The 20,663-nt window shown below is 29.4% G+C and overlaps 3 protein-coding genes across 3 annotated transcripts in view; all 3 read left to right on the top strand.

Annotated features, from left to right (window-relative positions):
- The window catches only part of LOC122498468 (peroxidase-like), a 32,002-nt gene extending 17,023 nt beyond the window's left edge, over positions 1-14,979 (top strand). The window contains exons 2-14 of the mRNA XM_043606201.1: positions 1,545-1,644; positions 5,982-6,150; positions 7,090-7,301; positions 8,982-9,158; positions 9,351-9,541; positions 11,209-11,395; positions 12,027-12,224; positions 12,352-12,499; positions 12,723-12,894; positions 13,878-14,048; positions 14,213-14,411; positions 14,495-14,600; positions 14,677-14,979. Of these exons, the coding sequence (XP_043462136.1) occupies positions 1,551-1,644; positions 5,982-6,150; positions 7,090-7,301; positions 8,982-9,158; positions 9,351-9,541; positions 11,209-11,395; positions 12,027-12,224; positions 12,352-12,499; positions 12,723-12,894; positions 13,878-14,048; positions 14,213-14,411; positions 14,495-14,600; positions 14,677-14,788 (2,136 nt within the window). The 5' untranslated portion in view covers positions 1,545-1,550 and the 3' untranslated portion in view covers positions 14,789-14,979. The remainder of the gene's footprint in view (positions 1-1,544; positions 1,645-5,981; positions 6,151-7,089; positions 7,302-8,981; positions 9,159-9,350; positions 9,542-11,208; positions 11,396-12,026; positions 12,225-12,351; positions 12,500-12,722; positions 12,895-13,877; positions 14,049-14,212; positions 14,412-14,494; positions 14,601-14,676) is intronic.
- A 408-nt stretch (positions 14,980-15,387) lies between these two features.
- On the top strand, positions 15,388-18,834 carry LOC122498449 (peroxidase-like). Its single transcript, XM_043606170.1, has 12 exons — positions 15,388-15,595; positions 15,680-15,852; positions 16,049-16,225; positions 16,287-16,480; positions 16,607-16,784; positions 16,901-17,098; positions 17,266-17,413; positions 17,555-17,714; positions 17,962-18,132; positions 18,247-18,445; positions 18,517-18,619; positions 18,687-18,834. Exons 1-12 carry the CDS (start codon positions 15,534-15,536, stop codon positions 18,745-18,747), a joined length of 1,824 nt encoding a protein of 607 aa, XP_043462105.1. The 5' UTR covers positions 15,388-15,533; the 3' UTR covers positions 18,748-18,834.
- An 804-nt stretch (positions 18,835-19,638) lies between these two features.
- Positions 19,639-20,606, top strand: LOC122498386 (peroxidase-like). The gene is made up of 4 exons (XM_043606079.1): positions 19,639-19,729; positions 19,826-19,956; positions 20,054-20,272; positions 20,412-20,606. The coding sequence occupies exons 1-4, from the start codon at positions 19,639-19,641 to the stop codon at positions 20,604-20,606; spliced, it is 636 nt and encodes a 211-aa protein (XP_043462014.1).
- Positions 20,607-20,663: the final 57 nt, after the last annotated feature.

The following is a 20,663-nucleotide window of genomic DNA, read 5'->3' on the forward strand; positions in this document are numbered from 1 at the left end:
AAAGAATAATTTTATTAAAAATTCAACAAGTGAAAAAAAAATTTACTGCTCACGTATAATTTGAAGTGAAATTTTTCCCTCTCGATACATGAGAGGAAATTAAATTCAAATAAAAAATGGGAAAATTTTTTTTTATATTTAAAATTAAATATAATTAGTGTAAATTATTAAATAAAGGAAAATAATATTTTACAATAAGACAAAAAGTGTGAGAGTTAAATATACAAGGAAGTCAATTTTTTTTTTTTAAATTTAAAATACAAAACAGGGAAACAAATCAAAAGAAAGTAAATAATAAAAAATGGTACTATAGAAATAATATAATGAAAGAAGTAATCGGGGAAAAATAGTAAAATAAAGGTAACAAAAAATAATAAAATGAATAAAAGATTGTAAATAGTGAAACATAAACAATTGTGGACAACAAAGAAGCCGAGATTAAAATGATTCGTGGTACATTATTCGAGGGAACTTTCTATAAAAGTTAGCTACTTGTAATAAAAAATAAATAATTAATTAGTAGACAATAATGATTTGCGCAATAATGATTTCATAGACTATATAATAGGCACTAAGCGCACGCAAAATTGACGTAGTTAATGTGTCATACTTTCACTGAATTACATAAAAAAATTAATTTTTTCCCCTTAATAGGGTAACGGGTACAGTGACCGACACCCCAAATTAAAAATCGCAACAAATATAAAACAAAACATTATTAATGTATATTTTAAAAATATTAATATTATAAAATACATTATGTGGAAGCTATTAAAGTAGTAACAATATTTAATTTATTTTTCACAACATTTTACTTTATGTGAAGATAACCTCAAAAAGTGAATTTTGAGGTTATCTCTATAGAACTTGAAATTTTATCCGAAATATAAACGAAATTAATATTGCTGCTATTTTAATAGCTTTCAAACATTTCATTTTATAATATTAACATTTTTTAAATATACATTAATAATGTTTTGTTTTATATTTATTGCGATTTTTAATTTCGGGTATCGTTCACTGTGTACCGTTACCCTAATTCAATTTTCTTCTTTGATTTCTGTCATTTTTTTCATGTTCGAGACTTTTATCCCGGGGTGTCATTTTTCAATGAGGGAAAAGTATATTACAAACGGAAATTATAAAAACTTCGTTCCAATTTGAAAACTAATAATAGTTTTCTAATTTTCAATCTGATGGCGATCGGGACTGTAATGATCTTTACAGGCCTCGCCCTCTGTCTGCTATGCGGAACTGCTCAGCGCGCCATCTTCAACTAAGCGGAAGAGCGCGAAAATTTGATTCATTTCCAAAGCACATGGGTCCATCTCCCATTAGATTATATTCGAAATATTAATATTATTAAATTCGAAAATATTAACAATACTTCGTAGATTTGTCGTAATTTTGAAATATCTTTAAGGGATTTTAATTTAAATTTTTAATAAAATTTAGAATTTTAATTTTTATAAAGTGTAGAAAAATTTGACGAATATTTTCAAAAATATTAATGCAATCGATACAGAACTTTTTATTTGTTACAGAAAAACATGAATCGGCCACATTTATGGGGCGCAATTTTTTTAGCGCTCCTGCAATTCACAACATCGGACAAAATTCAGAGCACTGCTACCAAATCCAAAGGTAAAAAATAATTTTATTTAAAAATTTAAATTAAAATTTTTTAACTTATTCAGTTTTAAATAAAACTTAATGTTAATAAAATTATGAATAAACTTATTAATAAAATTATGAATAAACTTATTAATAAACTTATTAATAAAATTATTAATAAAGTTATTAATAAAATTATAAATAAAATTATTAATAAAATTATAAATAAAATTATTAATAAAATTATATATAAAATTATTAATAAAATTATAAATGAAATTATTAATAAAATTATAAATAAAATTATTATTAAAATTATTAATAAAATATATTATTTACCTTTACTCGGAAGAATATTTTAACATTTGTAAAACCAGGAATAAAATAAATATTTTTTATTTAAAAATTCTAGTTATGAAACTTGTGAGTAGAGAAGATCTTGATGTAGTCAGACATTTTCAAAGCGTCCGACACTCCGACTGAAGTAAATAACCTGCTTTACAAATCACTAATAGATACATTATTGGCATTCCGGAATGGTTTTTTTTTAAAAAATAAATTTACATCTTAATTAAAATAATTTCTAATTCTTTCATAACGCGCATATAATAAAATTACACAAAACATTAAATTTCTTTATAAATATAAATAGACATGTGTATGTGTAAATTTATGTTTCGATTTTATTTCAGTGAAAGCAGACATTTATTTAAAGTTAATGAAAATCGTATTTAGCGTGAGAAACGCAAACAAGGAATTATGTGAATAATATATATATATTGATACGATAACAGATCGTAAAATTATAATTATTGTTTTTTAACGATTTATCCACACTTCTTAAATGATTATTATTTTTCCTTACTTACTTATACACCTAATTGTAAGAGGTAGAAAAACAGGAAACGACTTTTTAAAAATTTATTATTTACTTTACTAATTTAGTGTTTTAAGTTTTTGGCAATCATCAAATCCTGGACCATGGAAAAATTGAGCCTCCGGAAAGTATAACCACACATAAAATTCTGACCGCCATGCTAATTTATTGGGCGTCAGAATTTTATGTGTTGTTATACTTTCCGGAGGCTCAATTCTTTTTGTCAAAAAAAGTCAAAAAGAAGGAGAAAAATAAAAATTCAGATTTCGAGTATAAAACAATTTGAATGCTTTATATTATCGTAGGAAGAAATATTAAATTTTAGTTCTCTATCCCGAAAAGGATAGCGCAAAATTTGAATTTGCTGCGATGTCTGCATAATAATCGCAAAAATTTTTGTTTCATATTGAACTAAATTCTTCAGGTATTATACAAAAACAAAGATCTATCTTATACGAACTTTTACACAATCTCATTTGCATATATTGCAAACTTTATCTTGATCGAAGTGAAATAATTGCACCTACCCTCGCGATGTCTTGTATTTACATGTATATGTCTGCCCTCGAAGCGCTCGCAAGATATCGTGGAATCGATATCTTAAGAGAGAATACAGATCTGGATGTATAAAACACACTCTCCCATCCATTTTAGTCTGTAGAAAAATAGGAAAGAATTTTTTTTTTTTTTTTTGATCTTGTTTAAATATCTTTACTTGATAGCGAGAATCAAAGTGGGAAAAACCTGGACAGCGTGATATCTTGTGTAACAGGTGGGAGTTAATGGCGAAGGCTGTTTAAACATACGTGTGTATAAATATATATACAATACATACACCGAACGCGCGGACGGCCAAATGAATGTGATTTTCTCATTTTATAATGTTGTGCGCCAATAAACATTCTAAAATCCCAGCGCCTTTTGTACACGCACGAACAATCATTGACCGTTAACTCCAACGTACTTTAGTGTAACAGTGGTCTCAAAAATAAACGATTATAGATACTCAAATGCAAATAGTTGTCATTAAAAAAAAATTACTCGAAAATTTAAGAATTTTGCAAAAAAAAAAAAAAAATTAGATTACGCAAAAAAAGTGGTCATAATTATTTTAAAAAGTAAATATGCTCCTTTTTTGCCGAGTTATGCAAATAACGATTCATTTTACATGCTTTTCAAATGTTTCAGCATGTAATATTAAATTCTATAATCATTGTACTTTAACTCTACTTTAAAATCACTTGAAAATTGTTTTGCATTATCTATATTCTAGACTTTTATCCCGGGGTGTCATTTTTCAATGAGGGAAAAGTATATTACAAACGGAAATTATAAAAACTTCGTTCCAATTTGAAAACTAATAATAGTTTTCTAATTTTCAATCTGATGGCGATCGGGACTGTAATGATCTTTACAGGCCTCGCCCTCTGTCTGCTATGCGGAACTGCCCAGCGCGCCATCTTCAACTAAGCGGAAGAGCGCGAAAATTTGATTTAGTTCCAAAGCACATGGGTCTGTCTACAATTAAAACCTATTAGGAAATTTTCCTGTCATTTACCTATGAACAATTTAAAAAAAAATTTTAATAACAAAAAATAAAAATTAACTACATTATAATTAATAGAAAAAATTGACATTGAAATACAAATAGGTAACTTCGTTAAAAACAATCACTAAACACTGGGGAATTTCCAAAGAGAAAAATTTAATGAAAAAAATTATTATTAACCAACGTTAGTTAATCACTGACAAGAAAAATTTAACAACTTATTTTTATCCACGTAAAACAATATTTTAAATACAGGGAAAAAAATTACAAGTTTAGAAAATCTTTTGCTTGTGGTTATAATTACATGAAACTTGACACTTAACCCCTTACGTTCACTCATTTTTTTGTTCGTTTATTTTGACAACAAAAATAATAAAACATTTTAAATATATTACCTGTAGTAAGAAAATTTTAACATTGATTTTTTAGTTTAATCGTCTCATTCTTCGGCATGCGATTCGTAAGTGAAAGGAAAGTAAACAAATGGTAATATATATATGAAAAAAAAAGTATTTCTATATAGGTACGAAAAGATAAATTGGAGGCTGAAGTTTTAATAATGAGATAAAAGTTCCCTTTACATGTATAATTAAGTAATATAACAATTATGTTTTGTATTTGTTAAAGTAATTATAAACTTGTATTTTATTTATTATTGCATTGGAAATTTGTAAATGAGAATAGGATATGTCACATTTTGTAACAGGTAGAGTAGAGAGATATATATATTGTTTATATTATGGAAGTGAAAGGGTTCTTCGTGGTGCCGTTCCTATATGTTATTCTTTTGTGCAAAAACCAATTAAATGGCATTTATTCACTAATGCCAGAGTGGAGAATCACAAAATGTACAACACGTACGTTATATTGACATATAGTGTGAATCTGATTTCGAGATCGACGTTTTTCAATTCAGTTTTTTAACGTCACGATTAATTTACATTCCGTTTGTTTGTACGTGTAACCTTTTGCTACCACTCTATCATTTCTTGGAAATGAGATGTTGATCCTTCTCTCATCTTCTTCTTTTTCTCCTCTCCTTCTTCTTACTAATCTTATTTTTCTTCTTCTTCTCTCCTTCTTCTTGTGGCACTACTTCTGTCTTCATTTGTAAAAAATACTTCGAGTAGAACTGTATTGTGGATTAATGGATTATATAAATAATAAAGCAAAGGAAGGATATGTTAGATCTGGAAAATTGATTATATTACCTTCAACATTTACTAGAGGACAATTTAGTTGTCAACCATTTTTTATGGATGCTGTGCGATTAGTTCAAGAATTTGGAAAACGACATTCATAATAAGATTAATCAGAAATGTTTTAATACTTTAAAGCAACAAACTTTTATGGATGCTATACGATTAGTTCAAGACTTTAGAGAATTAAATTTAAAATAAATCAAAAATGTTTTATCTCTGAAAGCAACAATCTTTTATGGATGCTATGCGATTAGTTCAAGAATTTGGAAGACGAAATTCATGATAAAATTAATCAGAAATGTTTGAATGCTGTAAAGCAACAGTCTTTTATGGATGCTATGCGATTAGTTCAAGAATTTAGAGAATTAAATTGAAAAATAAATCACAAATGTTTAAATGCTGTAAAGCAACAAACTTTTATGGATGCTATGCGATTAGTTCAAGAATTTGGAAGACGACATTCAGATTCATGATAAAATTAATCAGAAATGTTTAAGCAACAAACCTTTATGGATGCTATGCGATTAGTTCAAGAATCTGTAAAACGAGATACAAAATTAGAAAAATTCATAAATTTTCTCCGAAAAACCAGACTGAAAATACAATACCCCAGTGGGTTAGTTTTCGATTCAGAAAAATAGTTATTATAAACAGGAATTATAAAGACATTTATCTAATTTTATATTCCTTATCTACTCCTACGAATTCTGTTAAATACAATAAATTTTTCTATTTTCAGTTAATAAGAGGGGTTTGAGTTCGTTTTCGCCAAATTATGGATTCACATCGTTTTTCGGTCAATCGACACCCAACGATTTTTTTGGATTCTCAAAACCTTCGCTATTCTTCACAAATCCGCCAACAGGTGGTTTGGAAATTTCATATCCATTTAAATCCTCAAAACCAAGGTGAGTTCAAAAAAAATTATTCTTCTTAAAATATAATAACAACAATTATTCTTAATTATAGACATAAAATTAATTTTACTTATTATTCTGTTTTCGTTTCACGTCAACTTTCAAAAATAAGATCTTTATTTCGTAATAATCATCGTCTTATCGCGATGGAGATTCATATACTCTTATTTTTAAACAGCATTTTAAAGACGTCACTCAAACATAATATGCGCAAAATTTGAGATTCGCTTAATTCCCAAAGTCATCTTGTCTTACAAACGTCAATCTTGAAAACAAAATGAGAATAAGAATTAAAGTAATAAATGCAAAAAAAAAAGTATACAAATGTTACTCAAGATTGGTGAACATAAAAGAATCTGTTACGTACTTTTCGTGAATCGTAAATCAACCTGCGGATTTTGAATACAATATTGCTATCGTGTTTTATATTGTTCGCTGACATGCTCGCGAATATTATCATAATGAATCATCACAGTTTCCACTTATACAGTTGTGAAAGAGCGGAACTACATAATACTTATAGAATAGACACGAAAGGTGTGCACGAGATATTATATTTTAAACCTTGAAAATATAAATATTCGCCCAACAAAAACGACTGTACAAGATTAATGTTAAATAAATTATTATACACCATGCAATAGAGCGCATTATGTATGTTACAATATATTATGAATGACGTTTGTTTATTGGGTGATTGTATTTTGTAAAAGGCTAATAGGTAACTATACTAAAGTGACCGTAATTATTAAAGAAAAGAAACAAAACTAATAATAATTTCATTTGACCTTTATTTTAGAATATTTACAACATTTTAAATAATCTTTCTAAATCTATTTTTTACACTGGGGGGGGGGGGGGGAATAATAAAAGAATTAGAAAATTTCATAATTGAAAATAGAAAATTAATTACTAAATCGTTTTTTTTAGTTTTTTTCCATCCGGTTTTCAACCGATAACACCTTCACCACCAACAACACCATCACCGGCTGCGCAATTCCGTTGCGGGGACTTTTTTCCAAATCAGTGTCCAGCATCGAGATATCGAACTTACGATGGATCATGTAATAATCAACATCAGCCAACTTGGGGAATGGCAAATACACGATATGGCCGTCTACTTCCTGCAGATTATGCTGACGGTAAATATGTTAACAAGATTTTAATAAAATTACCAATATTAAGAAAAAAAAGCTTAACAGGAATTCCATACACTAGTGCCCTAGTTTTCGATATGCGAAAATAATATTTACAAACGGGAATTATAAAGACAAATAGTAAATTTGAAAACTGTCTGCAATGTTAATTTTCTATTAATGAAATTGTTTTTTTTAATTATTATGGAACTTGAAAAATTCTATTATTAACTATGTTCGCTACGAAGTGCTTCCTGCAACATTACTACGTAGACTGGAAAAAAGTAGATACTAGCAAAAGCGAGCAAAAGTTTAATATTTGTTTTGAAAAAAGTTCACCGATTTGCAGGAAGTTATAGGGACATTATAAAACATTTATAAAATATTTATAAGATTAATGTTGTTTTTAGTATTGTAATTCTTCGTACAGTTTTCCATGTATCGTTTTTCATATCCATGTTCAGCATTAGAATAACTTCAATAATATTTACTGAATTTTTTTGTAGGAGAAAGTTTAAAATGTATTCGTTTAGAGGGAAAAGACCTTCAGATTAATGGATTATATAAATAATAAAGCAAAAGAAGAAAATGTTCGATCAGGAAAGTTGATTATATTACCTTCAATATTTACTGGGAAACAAACGTATTTATCAATAATCTTTTATGAATGCCATGCTATTAGTTCAAGAACTCCTGAAAAGTAGACAATATCAAATAATTTTAAAATGCACTTGAATTTTAAAATTAGCTATTTTTTAGAAACGTTAAAAATAAAACAGCGTATTCTTTATATTAAAAATGAGAAAACAAAATTTTCGCAACTGAAGGGTTGTAACAAATATGTTGCAACCTAAAATAGGAAACTGGATATGCTATAACATATTTTTCTAGGACACGTTTCTAAAACAAAAAATCCTTCCTAAATTCGAAATTATTTATTGAGAAACGATCGACGTGGTAAGAGCAAATCGTGACTTGTTCGGTTACAGGTTTAAATGCTACACGAAAGTTCATACCACCTATGGATACAAGGATTACGTTCGGTGCTGTACTTTTAATCGAGATAAAAGAGTTTCGATTCATTTTTTATTTCTACTACCCATATCAAAACTCGCGACACACTCTCAAATGTCATACAACGTTAAAATGTTTATGACATAAATTAAATGCGGAGAAAATTTGCATTACATTTTCACTTTTACCGCTCTATTTCAATTAGTATGAGAAATTTTTTCATATTTCTGAAATTTACATATTAGACTATTTAGATATAAGATAATTAGAGCATTTATGGTTTAAAATATAAATATGAGGTGAAAGCCTTTCTTTACATTCATAGTTCGAAATTAAACTACCATTGTTATAGTTGCGTTCTTGTTGTCCGTAAAATTATATTTAAAAGTAGATGAAAAATGGTGCATTCAGTTTATCGGTGAATTGGTTTTCTTAAGTCCCTGTCGGGGGAAAATAAGTGCAAAATAATATACGTAGAAATTGGAATTATTTAGAGAAGCATAAATTCTGATGGACATCGATAACGCGGTGTATTTAATTAAAGTGTGTATAATTATAAGGAAGTTATTAGTTAAAGTGAGGAAATTTCCGTATATCATATGTTGATTAATTTTAACACAAAATAGAATAATGTGAATTTGAAATATTTTTTTTCCTTTTATAATCACGCAGATGTGCATGCACCCAGAGCAGCAGGAAGTGGGAATCCTCTACCACTTTCAAGAAGTCTCAGCTACATCCTCTCGCCTGACATTGAAATTCTCGATAGGAAATGGACCCTCGCTGCTATGCAGTACGGGCAGATAATCACTCACGACATGGCCATGATAGACGGAAGCACGCAGTCAAGTAAGTTTTTTTTTTGCTAAATACTTTGTGCAAAAGTTACATTTTACTATTACAAACGGAAGTTATAGGGACAAATAGTCATCATCTGAAAATTAATAAAATTAATTTTTAGCATTTTATTTAGTCAAATTTTCGGGGATTAGAATTTGCATAATTAGGGATGGTAATAATTTTGCATTTTTCTTATGACAGCTGCTCATCCAACGCAATGTTGCACAAATGACGGCCAATTGATTCCTGAGGCACTCGACAGTCCGTTATGTTTTCCAATTATTGTGCCAAACAAAGATCCTGTTTATAGCGGAAGGAAGTGTATGAATTTCGTCCGTAGTAATACTGACCTTGATCGCGGTTGCTCGTCTCAATATGAACCCGCAGAACAGGTTTGTAGCTCCCTTGAATTCAATATACTGTTGTACGGGAGATAATATTCATTCATTCATTGAAATATTACATCATCCTTGTATGTTAGTTCAAAAACGTATTCAAATGATAATAATCGAAATCAATAATATACGCACAATTACCACTAATTGGAATTAATTTCAATCCACGAACTAATATTTTATTTGCTCGATTAAGTTTACAATCGATAAATACGTCGGAAGCGGATATTGTTACTTTCCTGCATACCTTGATTTCTTAGATAAATAATGTGGCACTGTCAATTGTTGTAGATTTTTTTGTAAATTCTGAAAAAATTCTCGTGGACGGTGTCCGGTACTCAAATCTATTCACTCTGACGAATTTTTTAAATGTCCCCTAAATCTAGAGTATCACATTCTCGATCTCATCATCATTAAGGACTGTAGCACAACTAATTAACGGATTACCTGTCGCAGACGTAACAAGGGATTTTAATTTATCACTATAATTAATCGCGTGGGTACGACTCACTTTTATGACATAATGACAGAAGTTTTTAGTATCGCGAGGTGCCTTTTCTTCTGCGACCTATGACTTTCAGAAAAGATTACTTCATTTTGAGTCCTGACGGATTTTGGAAAAATTGAGTATAGTTAAATTTTAATATAACAATACAATTGTCGTTCTATATAATTATTTGATAAAATATTAGCTTTTCATTGTTCCTAAAAACAATAAGAAATATGACCGGATTTTCTAGTAACCAAAAAAATTGTGTCGTTATGTTTCGTGACCTAACAAGATTAATTTTTAATTTCGCGAGTTGCCTTTTCTTCTGCGACCTATGACTTTCAAATTCACTTACTTCAGTTTGAGTCCAAGCGGATTTAGGAAAAATTAAGTAGTTAAATAATTGTCGTTCTTCATAATCATTCCTTAAAATCTTAGCTTCCCATTGATTCCAAAACAATAATTTAATATGTCCGGGATTTCTGGTAACCACAAAAATTGTGTCGTTGTGTTTTGGGACATAATAAAAAAAATTTTTAATTTTCTGAGATGCCGTTTCTTCTGCGATATATGACTTTCAAATTACCTTACTCGATTTTGAGTCCTGGCGAATTTAGGAAAAATTGAGTAATAATTGTCGTTCTACAAGATCATTCCTTAAAATCTTAGCTTTTCATTGCTTCCAAGAACCATAAGAAATATGATCGGGTTTTTGAGTAACCAAAAAAATTATCTCGTTATGTTTCGTGGCCTGACGAGATTAATTTTTAGTTTCGCGAGTTGCCTTTTCTTCTGCGACCTATGACTTTCAAATTACCTTACGCGATCTTAAGTCCTAGCGGATTTAGGAAAAATTGAGTAATTAAATAATTGTCGTTCTACATAATTAATCCTTAAAATCTTAGCTTTCAATTGATCCTAAGAGCAATAAGAAATACTACCGAGTTTTTATATAACTAAAAACATAGTGCGAGCCTACTTGAAGAAAAAAATATGCGTGCTGCAGGGAAGTGTTTATTCGTATCTACAATTTCCTCCACTAATGTACATTCCCATTTGACTAGATACCACCATTAATCTATAATCGGAAATTGCTAATTTCGTATAATTCGATTTGATAATTTTCTAAAAGGAAAACTACTTTAACTAGTACTAAATTGTATACCCTTCTTAGTTAACAGTTGTTTCACATTATATGGATCTTTCACTTGTCTATGGATCAAGTAATGATGTCGCAGCAAGTTTGCGAGCAGGTGTAGGTGGTCGTCTAGTTGTCGAAGTTCGAGGAAATCGAGAGTGGTTGCCGTCTGCTCAGAATAGAAGCGCTTGTCATGAGGGAGCACAAGTTTGCTACAGATCTGGTAAGAATTTCATACTCTCAAGATTTTTAAATTGAACTTTTTGGAAAAATTTTTCCACAGCTTAAATAATTATTCTTAAAATAATTATTGCCAAAAAAAATTAAAATATAAACAAGTTAAATTTAATTGTCTACTCGGAATGATCATATTCATCACAAAGTTTTTACCCAAAGGGAAAATAAGTTTTATTGTACAAGTACAAAAGAACAAATTGAGAAACTGTAGGTAATGGGGGATACCAAATACATTTATGCAAATTAGTAGCGTAAAATTAATTCTAAAAATAATAGTGAACCAGATAAAATGTTCCATTTGCTTGGATAACACAAAAAACATTGTCTCATTTAGTGAGGGTTTCCTTATTCAAGAAAATAAAATCATTTTAATTATCTTCAGTGGAAAATGCTAAAAAAACATCAACCAACTTAAACACGGAGAATTTTTCTATTATATTGAAAGTAAAATTCAAGTTAAAATTAAATATATCTATAACTTTATCTACAAATACTTCACTAATTTATGTAAAGTGAATATAATAAAAGTAAAGAATAAATTTTGTATATAATATGAACCCCAATTTTTTTCTCTGAAGTCTCGCACTGTTAAGGGGTATGGAAATTAACGTTTGCAGGTGACAGACGAGTAAACCAGAATCCCCAGTTGACAATTCTCCAGGTTATTTTGCATAGAGAACACAATCGTGTTGCCGGTGTTTTGGCTCGACTGAATCCTCACTGGACAGATGAAACGATTTTTCAGGAAGCACGTCGCATCGTTACCGCTGAACATCAACACATCTCGTATTACGAATGGCTTCCAATATTTTTAGGTATAACAATTTTATAAACTTGTTTTTTCCTTTTTTAAAAAAAGAAAATAAATTACACTAATTACTGGAGTTAAATAATACTGAACCAAAAAAAAATCAAAATTCTAATTAAAATATTTTTCTTCAGGTGTAAAGAATTCTTTCAAACATAAGCTTATTTATAACACAAAGGACTACGTTGACGATTATGATGCATCCATTAATCCAAGCGTATTGAATGAACACTCGACAGCGGCATTCCGATATTTCCATTCTCTTATTGCTGGAAATCTCGAGTAAGTCATTCATTTTCCAGTATGTATGGATTTTATTTTAATAATATTGTTCTTTAGAAATAATTAAATTTTAATATTTGAAATGAACGTATTTGTTTTTATTAATTGTAACCTTAAATTTGAATTGTAATTTAAATACTAATTTTCTGCAAAAGAGAAAATTTTTGATGTAGGAACAAAGCGTAATATTTATGAAATATGAAATTTTAATAATGTTTTTCAGTTTGGTGAAAGAGCCCAGATTTACCTATTCATACAGTGCTTTTAATTCGTTGAGACTGAGTGACCACTTCAACAATCCGGCTGTTATCGAGCGCGGAAATAATTTCGATGACCTCACCAGAGGATTGGGAACTCAACCGGAAGAGGCAGCGGATCAATTCTACGACAGAGAGGTATAATCTCTGTGATATATTTATCATATATTAGTTCTATTTTATTATATGGTGCTACTACATTTATATTGATTAGGAATTATTTTGTTCCCATTGTATTGCTACTACTTTAGTTAATTTGAAATTATATCGAAATTCATGTTCTGCAATGTTTCGGGTCTGGGAAATATTGGTGACTACCAGGCAAACTGTTGAATTAATACGGGGAGATAGGTTGTTTTAAAGAATAATTCTTTAATTTATTTTCCTTATTGGCCTTAGTCCCAGTAGCCTGTGTTTTCTTAAAGATGATTATTAACGTTTCTTGGTGGACTATTCCTTATTAGAAGAACCTCTAATTTTAATAAGGAAATTTTATTAGTTGGTATTGATCCCAGAATATTCCTTGGCGAATGTTCGCGAGTTGCCTTTTTTTCTGCGACCTATGACTTTCAGATTACCATTGATCCTAAGAACAATAAGAAATATGACCAGGTTTTCTCGTGACCAAAAAAATTAAGTCGTTATATTTTGTGATCTAACAAGATTAATTTTTAATTTCGGGAGTTACCTTTTCTTCTGCGACCTATGACTTTCAAAATACTTTACTCGATTTTGAGTCTAAGAAATTAATTTTATTGTCCATTTTTAATTCATGAGTGAATTTTAAATTAATATTAAAAGTATTAATAAAAAGTTCGACTTGATCTTTATAGACGCACAAAAGCTTGCCGTCCACATATCTAAAATAAAATAAAGAAACACAATTGTATTATTTTTAAGCAAATTTAAACAATCAGATTCCAAGTCATCCATTACAATATCCGCAAAAAATGGTGATATTAGTAACCACATTGGAGTGTTGTATTTATTTAAAAAGTTTCTTTAAGTGACCAGATGATGGTGGGGAACCAGACCACCGAAACGTCGTCTAAAATTCTATATCCTTATGGTAATTGTATTTTTCATTTATGTCACAATTTAACAAAGAACTCAAATTTCAGATTACAAATTTCCTGTTCCGTGACATGGATCAACTTGGAGTCGATCTCCGCGCCATAGATATACAACGATCTCGAGATCATGGTCTCGCATCGTACAATGATTACCGTAGCTATTGTGGAGTTCCAAAAGCAACAACGTGGAAAGATTTCCTTGACCTCATTTCCCCTCAGGTAGGACACTATAAATTACAAATTCAATCTTACTACAATCCACTTTTTTGTATTCAATTTTATCTTGCATTTAAATTTAAACTAAAGCCACAAAAATTAAAGAGTGCATTAAAGTAAAAAAAGAATTGTTTGCAAAATTAGAAAATGTCTTTTCTCATCAACAGAATGTACAAATACTATCAAAAATGTTCGAATCGCCTGACGATGTAGATTTAACGGTTGGCGGTATTTTGGAGAGGCATGTGCCAGGAACATTGGCAGGACCAACATTCCTTTGCATTTTAACTGAACAATTCTTTAGGACGAGAGTTGGAGATCGTTTCTGGTATGAAAGTGGAGATACTGACACTGCATTTACTCTTGGTGAGTATCATTTTTAATTCTCTTTTTTAAAATCATAATAGAAAAGTAGAATTTTTTACTAACATAACTATTTTAAATTTTAGAACAATTGAACGAACTTCGTAAAGCAAGCATTTCGAGGTTGTTCTGTGACAATGGGGATAACATTCAATCGATGCAGATGAGAGGATTTGAACAAATTTCCGAAAGGTGAAATTTTTTTGCATATACCCCTTTAAAATCAATAAAATAATTTAAACTAATTTTTCATTCTTCCCCATTTCAGAAATCCTCTTGTGAGTTGCGACTACATTCCAGCCATTGATTTATCATTGTGGAAAGATTATGCACAAGGTCCATCGCTTATACAACCGCGACCGTCGTATTTTAAGAAATAAAATTTAATTTAAACTAACTGTTAATTTTTTTTTAATTGTTAATGAATTTTTGTAAGTTCATCATTCCTTTTTGTACAGTTATGACTATATGGATCATTCACTCGACGAAAGCTATTAATTATTATAGCTCTACCATTGTCATCAAATTTTTTTTATATTATAATATGAATTAAAATACTTTATCGTCCAAAGACGTTTTCAAGCTTCTTTTCTTATTCCTTCAATTATCTATTTTTGTCAAAAAAAATTATCGTATAATTCAGAAAATTTCAAAATTATAATAAGATGAAAATGATAAAAATACTAAATTTAAATAAACATTGTTGTATTATAAAAACTTTTTTAAAGAATCAAATTGTAATTATCAATTTTTTTCCGAAAAGCCCTTGTACAATACGCTATTGAAATAAAATAAATGATAAAACTCGAATGCAAATAAATCATTCGAGATAAAGAGATTTAGAAGAATTACAGATTCAACTGTTTAATTAACACTTATCTAGGGGGGGAATTTATTTTAATCTAAAGTATGATAATATTTTTTATATATAACCGATTTTTTGGGAACAAAAAAAGTATTTTGTCATTGCAATTAAAAATTGTCGGTTGTAAAATATTTCACCCTTTTTTTTTATAGAAGTAGTTTACAGAAAAAGTGGTAATATCACAAAAAACATTTTTTAAATTTTATTAAAAAATATATTCCAACTTTTGTTACTTAATGTTTTTTATTTAAATTTCCAATATGGGACGTATTTTAATTATAGTTCTCTCATGTTTAATTGTTGTTTTAAGTGCTCAATATTCGTAAGTATTTTTTTTATACATTTTGGTTCTAAAAATTCCATTTTAAAGTTAGTATATTTTTAAAATCCAATTTTTTATGTACAGTGGGGATTCTTTTAATCCATTTGCCGAATTAAAATGTGGTGATATTTTTACAAGGGTTTGTGAAAAATCGAAATTTAGAACTATGGATGGTACATGCAATAATAAATTGCATCCCACTTGGGGTATGTCTTTCACGAGATTTAATCGTCTTGTACCAGCAAATTATGCAGATGGTGAGTTTTCTTCTTTTTTTTTGGGGGGGGGAAAACAATTTTCTATTTTAATATAATTAATATAATTTTTTCGTTTTTAGATTATTTTCAAATTTAGGATAATTTGTAATATGTAATTTCTTAATTTACGGTTTTTGTGACTTAGAATCGAAACCTTTAAGCTTTCTAATATTTTTTTTAATTAAACAAATTACAGGATATTTTTCACCAAGAGTTGCTAAAAGTGGCAAAACGCTACCACTAGCACGTATTCTCAGTCGAATTTTAAGTCCGGACAAAAGATTAATTGACAAGAAGCATACGGCATTAGTGATGCAATGGGCACAAGTTGCAACCCACGATATGATTCAATCAGATTTTCGCGAAGTTACACGTAAGTTAAATTTTAGTTTAATTAGAAAATTAGTGCTTTACTGGAAAAATTTCTTTTCCAGCGGAAACAAATTGCTGCTCAGAACAAGGAAAATTAGTTCGTGATCCCGCCAAGTATCCCCTTTGTTATCCTGCTCTTGTGCCAAAGGACGATCCTGATTATGCAAAAAGGGGTATCGAGTGTTTTAATTTATTTATTCGGAGAAATACGGATGTTAATCGTGGATGCTCTGCACAAAATGGTGTTCAGAATCAGGTAGACGATATTCTTGATTGGAATGGGTTATACTTTTTTGGAAGTGATTAATTTTACTTTCTAGCGGAAGAAATATTCTTTTCTCGCCGAAGAAGTATTTTGGATGGTAATTAATTTTCTTTGCAGTTAACAATGACTACTGCTTACTTTGATCTTTCGCTTGTGTACGGATCGACGGATAAAGAGGCTGCGAGTTTACGGGAACATAAAGGTGGTAGATTACTGACGGAGATTCGTGGAGATCAGGAATGGCCACCACGTAGTGATACGTGTGTCCCGAATGCGGAAACTTGCTACAAAACAGGTGAATTCTACATATTTTTAGTTATACCTAATGATTTTAAAACTTCTGCTTAATGTCAAGCAAAATTCGATAATTTTAATTTACTTAAAATTAATATGAACAATAATTATTTGCAGGTGATAAGAGGACAAATCTAGGCGTTCAATTAGCATTCTTCGTGGTTGCTCTACTACGACAACACAATCGAATGGCGGCAGAATTATCAAAATTAAATCCTCACTGGGATGACGAGAGACTTTATCAAGAGACAAGAAGAATTTACATTGCACTCAGTCAACAGATCACGTACAATGAATTATTACCCATACTTTTAGGTGCAGTATAAAATTTTAATTTTAATTCGATAACTTTCTTCAATTAAACAAATGTAATTTAATTATTCTTTAATCTACCGCACATTCTAGAGTAGAAAATAATTAATTAATTTCTAGCCCGGTAATTAAGTTATCAACAATAAAAATTATCGAAAGTTTCATTTTAGGGGAAGAGAATGCGCAGAGGGAAAAAATCACTTATAAGACAAATAATTATGTTAATGATTACGATCCATCTGTGGATGTTGGTGTTGTAAGTGAAAATGTTGCCGCAGTCTTGAGATCTTTTCACACTTTGCTTAGCGCTGACTACAAGTAAATGAATAATATATCATTTAAAATGAAAAGAATGTAATAATTACGAAATTAGTTTTCCATAATTAATTAATTTTCAAATCGGTAAATGAATTAAAAATATATATTCAATTTCTAAATTCGAATTGCTCTAAATTTTAGCATGGTAAATGAAAAACGTGACCCACCTCTCAAAAAAGCAAACATAAATTATTTATTTAACGATCCAAAAATCGTTGAGAAGGGTGACAATTACCATTGTCTTTTGAGAGGTTTAGCAACACAACCACAAGAAGGAGCCGATCAATATTACGATAAAATGGTAAAACTATTTTTATTAAATCGTAATTAATTAAATCCGAATAGAAATAAATCTTAAGGATATATCTTAAATCTTAAGTTCATGAATTTGCTTATTTCGAAGTCAAATGTATTCTCACCTTAATTTCAACGTTAAGTTGAGACTTGATTTTCCCATTACCCCCGCAATCCTCTGGTTCCTTAAAAGTTACAATGGGTACGCGACATGAAGTAAAAAAAAATTTTTCAGAAATTAATCAATTTATTAGTTTACAGTTGACCTGTTTCTTGGGACAAACGTAACAATTACTGATGGACGAGCATTGGATATTCAAAGAGGACGGGATTATGGCATTGGCACATACAATCAATGTCGAGAATTATGTGGCTTCAAACGAGCTGCGAAATGGAAAGACTTTTTGGATTTCATCCCATCCAAAGTAAAGTCGAATAATTACATAAAAATTGTTTTTCTTTGAAAATTTTTGCATTTACTAAATTTTCACATGTAATATTGAAAAACAAAATTTTGCATCTAATCTGTTCTTATCTAGGACGTGAAGCATATGAAGAAAATTTACGAGAGTCCAGAAGATGTTGATTTGACGGTAGGTGGTTCAGTGGAAAATCTCGCTTCCGGAGCACTAGTTGGACCAACTTTCCAATGTTTATTAAATAAACAATATCTCAGAGCTAGAGTTGGAGATCGATTTTTCTTCGAAAATGGAAAACGCGGAAATCCTTTCACTTTAGGTAGGAAATTTTCAAAATTAAAAAGAAAAACCTTTTCTACATTTTCGAAATGTTCATAAATTTCTTTTTAGATCAACTGAATGAAATTCGAAAATACACCATTTCGAGATTGATTTGCGACAATACTGATACTAAATCAATGCAACGTCGTGGATTCTTGCAAATTTCGAAAGAGTATGACTGCTTTTTATTACGTAATTAACTTTTAGTAAACAAATATTAATATAATTTTCTTTTACAGAAATCCACTTGTCGATTGTGAATCAATTCCGAAAATCAACTTATCCCTTTGGAAGGAATAATATTAATTTCCATATTTTTTCTAAAACAAATATAATGTGAATTGTTGTAAAATGAAAAATGAAAATAAAATGAAATTAAATTAAAAATTAAAGAAAAAAGAATTTTATTTTTAAATTCAGATTTATGCACACGTTCAATTATTTGGTTAAATATTTGAATAAATATTTAAAGAGAAGAATATTTTTAAAATTTAGATTTCGAAAGAACAGCTGGAATCCTTAGGAACACAAAATAAAATGCATAATAAACATTTGTTTAATAATACAATTGACTTTAGAGAATTTTGTCAAGTGATAAATTTCTATTTTTATTTTTAATTTATAGTCCAGTTTCCGTTAATAAAAAGAAAATTTTTTCTCATCTGGTGTCAGTGAAAGAATTTTTATTCCTTTCTATCATTAGCTAAAGTCTCCGCCTTTTTGTTTGAAACATTTTGTAAAAATTCACGAAAAGAAAAAGAGAACGAAAAATATTTGTAGTTTGTTTGATTTCTTTAAATTTTACCATGAATAATAGTTTTAGTTTATTGCTTTTAATGTTAATTGTATTTGTAAAAAGATATGATACGTAAGTGTATAACTAAAATTTCTTATACAAACTTATAAAAATAATTCTACTTTAACGAATTCTATATTTATTTTATTTGAATTGTTCCCCATTGTATTTTATTTAGATTTCTATTATGAATTATAATCTTTATTTTAATTTGACGTTAATATTATTATATTTATTTTTTTTTGTTTATGATATACATCGTCAAATGAAGATATAATTTTTCTTTTATATTATGACTTTTTAGTACCGATAATTCAAAGCAATTAAATCCGTATTTGGAATCGAAATGTGGTGACATTTTTACTGGAGTATGTAGGGAATCGAAATACCGTTCTATGGACGGATCATGTAATAATAAATTGAATCCCACTTGGGGAATGAGTTTTACAAGATTTAATCGTCTTATACCAGCAAATTATGACGATGGTAAATTTATTTAAAATCCAGAAATTATTTTAAAAATTTACAATTCATTATTAATTTATTTTCTATTCATTAATTTAATGTTTAAAAAAAAATTAGGATATTATGCTCCAAGACGAGCGAGAAGTGGAAAAACTTTACCATTAGCTCGTGTATTAAGTCGCATTTTGAATCCGGATAAAAAAATAATTGATAAAAAATATACAGCGTTGGTTATGCAATGGTCGCAGGTTGCAGCGCACGATGCTGTTTTGTCAGAACCACGTCCAAATACACGTAAGTGAAATTTTTGTGTAATTAAAAAAATTCTTTTTACATCCTCTCTAGAGGGGTTTTTTGAAATGTTTTCCAGCGGAAACAAATTGCTGCTCTGAAAAAGGAAAATTAGTTCGTGATCCCGCCAAGTATCCACTTTGTTATCCTGTCCTTGTACCACAAGATGATCCTGATTACGGAAAAAGTGGCATCGAATGTTTTAATTTATTTGTTCGGAGTAATACCGATGTCGATAGTGGATGTACTGCACGTGGTGGGGTTCAAAATCAGGTATTTAAATAGTAATACAAAACTACAGTACAAAATTTTTAATTGATGATCTATGATCTCTAATTATTTCAATAGTAATTTCATTAGATTTTAACTTTACAATGATAAATTTGTCGAATGTTTGACAATTTGCTTCCAGTTAACCGGAACGACTCATTACTTGGATATGTCTCTTGTTTATGGATCGACGGATAAAGAGGCTGCTAGTTTGCGGGAATTTAAAAGAGGTAGATTACTGACGGACATTCGTGGTAATCAGGAATGGCCACCACACGGCGATACCTGTGACAAAAAGGCTGAAGTCTGCTACAGAACTGGTAAATATTCTCTTTAATTTTTAATTTCAATTCGTGATGGTTATACCAGATCCGGATGACCCAAAGTATCAAAC

Source organism: Leptopilina heterotoma, unplaced genomic scaffold (genome assembly GCF_015476425.1).
Source record: "Leptopilina heterotoma isolate Lh14 unplaced genomic scaffold, ASM1547642v1 Lhet_15, whole genome shotgun sequence".
NCBI lineage: Eukaryota > Metazoa > Arthropoda > Insecta > Hymenoptera > Figitidae > Leptopilina > Leptopilina heterotoma.

What these genes read in the sequence shown, in the direction of transcription:
- LOC122498386 (XM_043606079.1), top strand. Translation starts at nt 19,639, where the DNA reads ATGGACGGATCATGTAATAATAAATTGAATCCCACTTGGGGAATGAGT. An exon ending in TGGTTATGCAATGGTCGCAG is followed by an intron (nt 19,957 to 20,053) that starts GTTGCAGCGCAC and finishes CATCCTCTCTAG; the next exon opens with AGGGGTTTTTTGAAATGTTT. An exon ending in GTGGTGGGGTTCAAAATCAG is followed by an intron (nt 20,273 to 20,411) that starts GTATTTAAATAG and finishes ATTTGCTTCCAG; the next exon opens with TTAACCGGAACGACTCATTA.
- LOC122498449 (XM_043606170.1), top strand. Translation starts at nt 15,534, where the DNA reads ATGGGACGTATTTTAATTATAGTTCTCTCATGTTTAATTGTTGTTTTA. An exon ending in ATCAATATTACGATAAAATG is followed by an intron (nt 17,715 to 17,961) that starts GTAAAACTATTT and finishes TCAATTTATTAG; the next exon opens with TTTACAGTTGACCTGTTTCT. An exon ending in TGGATTTCATCCCATCCAAA is followed by an intron (nt 18,133 to 18,246) that starts GTAAAGTCGAAT and finishes GTTCTTATCTAG; the next exon opens with GACGTGAAGCATATGAAGAA.